Genomic DNA, 6,170 nt, shown 5'->3' with positions numbered 1-6,170 from the left:
AGTTAAAAAATAGGAGATTCTAAAGCAACCTGCCAAACCCGTCGTCAAACTTTTTAACAGTGTAGTGTAAGAAGAAAATTTCTGGCAATTTCTCTACCAGCCGTCAGGCCCGTTGACAAGATCCAAATTGAGGTCTAATACCGGATCCAGTTGTCAACTATGAGGTCGGGCCCACTTTTTTTGCGATCCAAAACGTGTGCGCGAAGATCTGAGAGCGTGCCTTTTTCTTGACCTTTTTTGACAGTTGCCAGTTGGGGAACTCAAACGGGCAGCCGGAGAAACGCCACATCTCTCCCTCCCTCTCTCTCTTCCTTGTGAAGAAAAAGAAGGAAGAAGAACGAGAAGAATAAAGCGGTCTCTCCAGCTCTCGAGGGAGGAGGTTCATCAAGCTCTCTTTCCTTGCTCTCTTCAAATCTCTGTCCGTCCTTCTATATATCTGTACCTTATCTTTATATCTGGCGGAGGAGGAGGACGGGCGGAGATGAAGCCATTGAAGCCGGTGTTCTTGAAATGCGCCGTGCAGAAGTACGAGTGGGGAAAGAGAGGGGAGGAGAGCGCGGCAGCGAGGATCTTCTCTCGAAACTCCGGCTGCCCAGTTGAAGACAAGCCGTATGCAGAGCTGTGGATGGGTACCCACGACTCCGGGCCCTCTCTGGTGTTGTTTTCCGGTAGCAGCCCTGACTCGAAGCTTCTCCCATTGAAGGAGTGGTTGTCGCAGAATCCGGAAGTTCTCGGGGACAGGGTGGTCCAGAGGTGGGGGACGGACCTGCCTTTCTTGTTCAAGGTGCGTCTTTGCTTCCTTTTTTCTCTCTCGCTCTGGACTTGTTGATTGTTTCAACATTTCTGAAACACCTTTTTGTTAGTTTTTACAGTGGACATTGAGGAGTGGTGGTAATATCAGTAATGAGATTTTTTCGTTTTTGGTGAAACGAAGAATTGCTTTTTGGTTTTTCGGTTTCTTGATAAAACGAAGAATTGTGGTGGTATTAATAAAAACGGTAACGGTCTATGACGAATAAATGCATGATTGTTATAATTGTGATAATAGAGTAGCGTTGACAAAAATAATAATTTGTTGAAATTGAGGCTGTTGATGATAAATTGAGGTTGCGTTTTTCATGATCTCTTTTTCCGTCGATTGTACTGGTTAGAACTGAATATAAAAATCATCAACCCAATCCAACTAATTTTTTCTACTAAATCCTTGCTCAGTTTCTGTCGTTCCGTTTTACTTTCCAGAAAGTTCAATATCGTTATCGAAGACAGTCTTCCTTTACTAAGGTTTGGGATTTCTAGTAACTTTAGTTGTTTGTTTGATCTGTTTCTCCTTTTTTTTTTACGGGAAGTAACTTTTTTCTCTAGATAATGCTCCTTCTTATGGAAGAACATTCAAACCATAATTAACGAATCTGTGTTGTTCGTTTGAGTGGATAAACTTGTTCCCGTGATTTCTAGCTAAATGGTATCGAATATCTTTTCCTTTCTTTTTGTAGATCGGACCCCATAGATATGACCTGCATGTTTTATCTAGTGGAGCACACGTTTGCCTACTATGTTAAGCTGGTTTCTCAATGGCTTCAAATATATGTTGTCCAGCACCTGCCAAAATACTGCAACTAGATAAGACATGCTCGAGGGTTCAAATGTGTATTTGCTAAATGTACAGAGTTTGATCTCTTGGGAACTTTCTTATTGTTTGACTTATGATACTTTCCTTTTGAAATGATTCCTTCAGTTGCATTCCATCAATCTTCTAATAAACAATTATAATTTCAATGACATATGTGAGGAACGTTGGCATTCTGAGTATAATAAAAATGCTTCATGATGAAACAAGCAGCAAATGGTCACTTCCGAGGAGTAAAGGCAGTTCAGCAGCGTGTGTTGAAATCCCCACTTGGCGTTGTGAAACTGATCCATTAGATGAATGTGACTCGATTGTAGTCCACCCTACAAGCAGAACAAACTTCGTATCCTAGCTGCTCTTTAGATACTAATTGCACCACTGACATTTTGAGATGCGAAATTTTGCACAATCTGAAGAGTTACTGGTAGATATGACTTGGCTTTTGACATTTGAATTAGGTTTCTGTGCTCTAGAGAGGGAAGGTCACCATTCCAAGTTAGATATGACAATGCTCTAGGGGAATCAATATATGGGACTCTATGCCCTACTACATTTTTTAGAGTCATCTCCACTTTTGAGTCCTTTCTATGAACGTTATCCTGGTGTTATTCCTACAGCTTTCCAACATGCTTCCGTTGGCTGTTTCTTTGATTCTACTGTCTATTACATTCTTGAAGCTGAGTCCCTTGGAATTGGAAAGCTGCCTTTTCGATCCTTTTGAAGGGTTTGTCATGTAACTAGTACTCAGGAAATTCTCTTTTTTATTGAAACATAAGTTGGAATATTTTATTTTTTCTCAAAGCTCCAGACCCAATTCAAATTAGTCTTTTCTGTCTGTTTCTTTAGGTTCTTTCAGTTGCTAAAGCATTGTCGATTCAAGCTCATCCAGACAAGGAATTGGCTCCAGTTTTGCATAAAGAGCGACCAGATATTTATAAGGACCCAAATCACAAACCTGAGATGGCTTTGGCACTCACTGAGTTTGAAGCTTTATGTGGTTTTATTGATCTTGAGGTAATTCGTTGTTGAATGACCATTGTCTCTTCACTTTTTGAGATAAATGTTATTTGCTTAGCTGAATACTTTAAGTTTGTAGGTTCATGGCAATGATGTCATGAAGCTTTATTGGAATCTCTAAACACTATACTGCTTTGTTCTCTGATATTATAATTCAAATTTTCAAGTAGAAGTTTAACTGTAACTTGTTTTTGCTGATCATTTGATAAGCAGTTGATGCACCGTAAATTCATTTGTCTTTTTTTGAAAATTTTTGTTACTTGATTAATTTTATGAAACCTGATTAATTTGACCTGTCGTGATTGACAAGGAAGGTTGTGGTTTAGGCAAAGTACCTGACTTAAAATTTTCCAAGTAACAGAATAGCAGTAACAAGGATCTTTAGAAGGGGTTATTAACTGGATGATACTAGTAAGGGTGATGGATTAACAAAAGGATATAGCCATTGTACAATCTAAGAGTTTGATATGGTTTCTCTCAATATCCACAAGAAAATCAATGGAGAAGTGATTTTGGGGAAATTCAAGGTAACTATTAATTTTTTGTTAGATACAGAATTGTGTTTATCTTGAATTATGGCATTTGATGCAAATTCAGAAACGAAGGATTGGTAAAGGACAAAGAAGTTTGTATGTCTTTTTTCCAATTTTAGTTTCTGGATAAAAGAAATTCTATTTAAGAACAAAATTTTTGGAGCTCATTTTCACAGAGGATGTTATCTAATGGAGAATTCGTCAAGTACCTTACCATAAGCTCAACAAGCAATCTGAATTTATAATCTCTCTCTCAGTCTCTGATCGTGTGCAATTTAGTTATTTTTCAGGAGCTTAAGGGCGTGCTTGGTAGTCTCCCCGAGATAGTGAATTTGGTTGGCAAGGAGTCTGTTGAGGAGCTTTTAAACATTGATCGTAGTGATGCAAAGGATGTCAAAGCTGCCCTGCAGTCGGTCTTTACACAACTAATGTCCGCAAAACAGGATGCAGTTTCTGAAACAGTCTTGGAGTTGAAAAGCCGCTTGATTAAAGAAAAACAGGTATAAATAAGTTCCTTATTTTCATGGTTGATATCCAAACAGCTAGTCTCTTCATTATTTGCATAATATCTTATTACTGTGTTTCTGTAAATAAGTCATTGGAGAACATTAAAACCTTGGCAACTTTTTGAGGCATCAGCAAGTGTGTTTTTTTTTTTTTTACTTGTTGTGGTATTATACTTTTCTCCATCAAATGGTAAAAACGAAAAAGTTTACTGAAGCTTTTGGGATAGGATGTTCATTTTCCACTTTACTATGAGTGGATGCTGGGTCTTTGGTATTAGCAGATACCACATTTGCAGTTTTGTTTGGTTTCGCAGGGGAATATGTGTCTCCTTCATGTTGTTCTCATAGGTTTAAGGTGTAGGAAATGTCCTGGAATATCCATGCATATGTGTCATTTCTTCCCTGACTCGTGGCCTACTTTTTCTGCTTCATAGGTCAGGCACTTGACAACTAAAGAGCAGCTTGCTCTTCGGCTAGAAGAACAATATCCCAATGATGTTGGAGTATTATCGTCCTTCTTTCTGAACTATGTAAAGCTTAATCCTGGTGAAGCTTTATACCTGGATGCAAATGAACCTCATGCTTACATCTATGGTGATTGTGTTGAGTGCATGGCAACATCAGATAATGTTGTTCGAGCTGGTCTGACACCGAAATATCGTGATGTTGAGACTCTTTGTTCCATGCTTACATACAAGCAGGTGAAGTGATATCAAATGTTCTTATAGATGATTAGTTTCCTCTTAATCATACAAATGTTGACTGTAGCTGTGACTAATTCATATACTGCCTCCTACATGTATTGCATACCTTCAGTACATTTTTGTTTAACCATTGAGAACCGATGTTTATAGTATGATGTTACTGATGAGCTCCTGCGAATTCTAAATGCGATGACAGGGTTATCCTAATATTCTGAAAGGTGCTGAAGTATCAGAATACACTAAGAGTTATCAACCGCCATTTGATGAGTTTGAAGTTGATCAGTGTTGCCTTCCAGCTGGAAGGTCCACAACTTTCAGCGCAGTCCAAAAGCCATCCATTTTCATTGTCCTCGATGGCCATGGATCAATGAAGATCGGTTTGGAGGATGAAATTTTGCTCACAACAGGAAATATTTTCCTTGTTCCTGCTGGCATGGAGATCATTTTAACTGCTAATGCTGATAGTGCAGAGACTAGCTCAAAGGATAATGATACCAATGAGAATAACAAGTCTAGTACATTTCAACTGTGCAGAGCTGTGGTTAACAGTCGGTTTGTATGAGAGGAGAATTCATAAGTATATAGAGAAGCATGTTACAGTCCTCCCACGCGAGGAGCTATTTATCTTAGAGATTCAATAAGCCTGAAGTGAGATGTATAATGATAGTCATGTATACGGCGATAAAAGTAAAACAACAAAGTAGTGGATATGTTACCACGATTTTCTAATATTGCGTACTCTTTTGTTATTTATTGTCAAAAGGGGAAGAAGAGAAGCAATAAAAGATGCAAACAACAGTTCCATTTTTTCATAGTCTTGGGCCTGAGTTCTTTAAATGGAAGAGAGCGAGAGGGGGAGAGAGAGAGAGAGATATATATATGTGACTGCAATGGCATTTATACAGAAGTTTATTGAAGCTTCTTAAATCCTGTGAAGCTCGTCTCATTGATTACAATGTGTTTCAATGCTTATTACAGTTCTTTTCTACACAGAAGGATGTGTCTCATATTTCTGCCAGTATGTCTATATTGCTCATTTCCATCAATTTACTTTTCTAGCAATTTGCTTATTAGGCCAAGAGAAGCCTACAACCTGTCGCCACCGGCACATTATGCAGCCTTCTCATTGTTAAACCTGTGAAATTAATCAGTCTAGCTTTCCAAAAGGGAAAAAAAAATGAAAACACTACAGCAGAATGGATCTTCTGCCTTGGTGTATATCCATGGCAATAACCATGGCAGATATGTTCCTGACCTGGAGTGGAAAGCTCAGGGTTCATCCCATGTAAGGCTCAAATTTCCTTTTTAGGGCATGGTTTTTTTGTGTGACTATTTCTGTAATAGAGAGAGAGAGATAGATAGATAGATAGATAGATAGATAGAGAGAGAGAGAGAGAGAGAGAGAGAGAGTCATCGTCTTCCCCCTTCAATTTCTGTTTCCGGACAACAGGCTGTGGCAGTGGCCGTCCCTAGCAAGGGGAGCTACAGTGTTGTTGGCAGCATGAAAACCAAAAGAGAGAGAGAGAGTGCAACAGCCGCTATTCTTCCCTCTGCAGTGAATCACTGTTGTTCCCTGAGTGCGAAGGTTGATCTCCCCCCACGGACTGCTGATGTTCATCTTGCCTGCGCAGAGAACAAGGGCTGTTGATCTACGTTGCCTCATTTGCTCCTTTCTCTTGATATTATTTTTGGATTTTTAGATGTCCTTATTTTAGGTTCCTGGCCACAATTTCCTAGCGCAACTCAGGTAAGCTGCAATTTTATATTAATGTTGCTTTTTAGT

The 6,170-nt window shown here is 39.0% G+C and overlaps 1 protein-coding gene across 2 annotated transcripts; it reads left to right on the top strand.

Moving 5' to 3' along the window:
• Positions 1-249: 249 nt before the first annotated feature.
• LOC116264863 (mannose-6-phosphate isomerase 2-like) lies at positions 250-5,199 on the top strand. 2 transcript variants are annotated; one of them, XM_031645298.2, is made up of 5 exons: positions 250-784; positions 2,474-2,641; positions 3,468-3,677; positions 4,118-4,384; positions 4,584-5,199. In XM_031645298.2, exons 1-5 carry the CDS (start codon positions 482-484, stop codon positions 4,947-4,949), a joined length of 1,314 nt encoding a protein of 437 aa, XP_031501158.1. In that variant the 5' UTR covers positions 250-481; the 3' UTR covers positions 4,950-5,199. The 2 variants fall into 2 exon arrangements, with proteins under 2 accessions (XP_031501158.1, XP_031501159.1); XM_031645299.2 differs by lacking the exon at positions 2,474-2,641.
• The last annotated feature ends 971 nt before the right edge of the window (positions 5,200-6,170 follow it).

This window comes from Nymphaea colorata, chromosome 11 (assembly GCF_008831285.2).
Source record: "Nymphaea colorata isolate Beijing-Zhang1983 chromosome 11, ASM883128v2, whole genome shotgun sequence".
Taxonomy (NCBI): Eukaryota; Viridiplantae; Streptophyta; class Magnoliopsida; order Nymphaeales; family Nymphaeaceae; genus Nymphaea; species Nymphaea colorata.
This window is presented reverse-complemented; position numbering and strand designations above follow the sequence as displayed.

Coding starts and splice junctions, on each gene's coding strand:
- LOC116264863 (XM_031645298.2), top strand. CDS start 482: ATGAAGCCATTGAAGCCGGTGTTCTTGAAATGCGCCGTGCAGAAGTAC. Junction 785..2,473: donor ACCTGCCTTTCTTGTTCAAG/GTGCGTCTTTGC, acceptor CTGTTTCTTTAG/GTTCTTTCAGTTGCTAAAGC. Junction 3,678..4,117: donor GCTTGATTAAAGAAAAACAG/GTATAAATAAGT, acceptor TCTGCTTCATAG/GTCAGGCACTTGACAACTAA.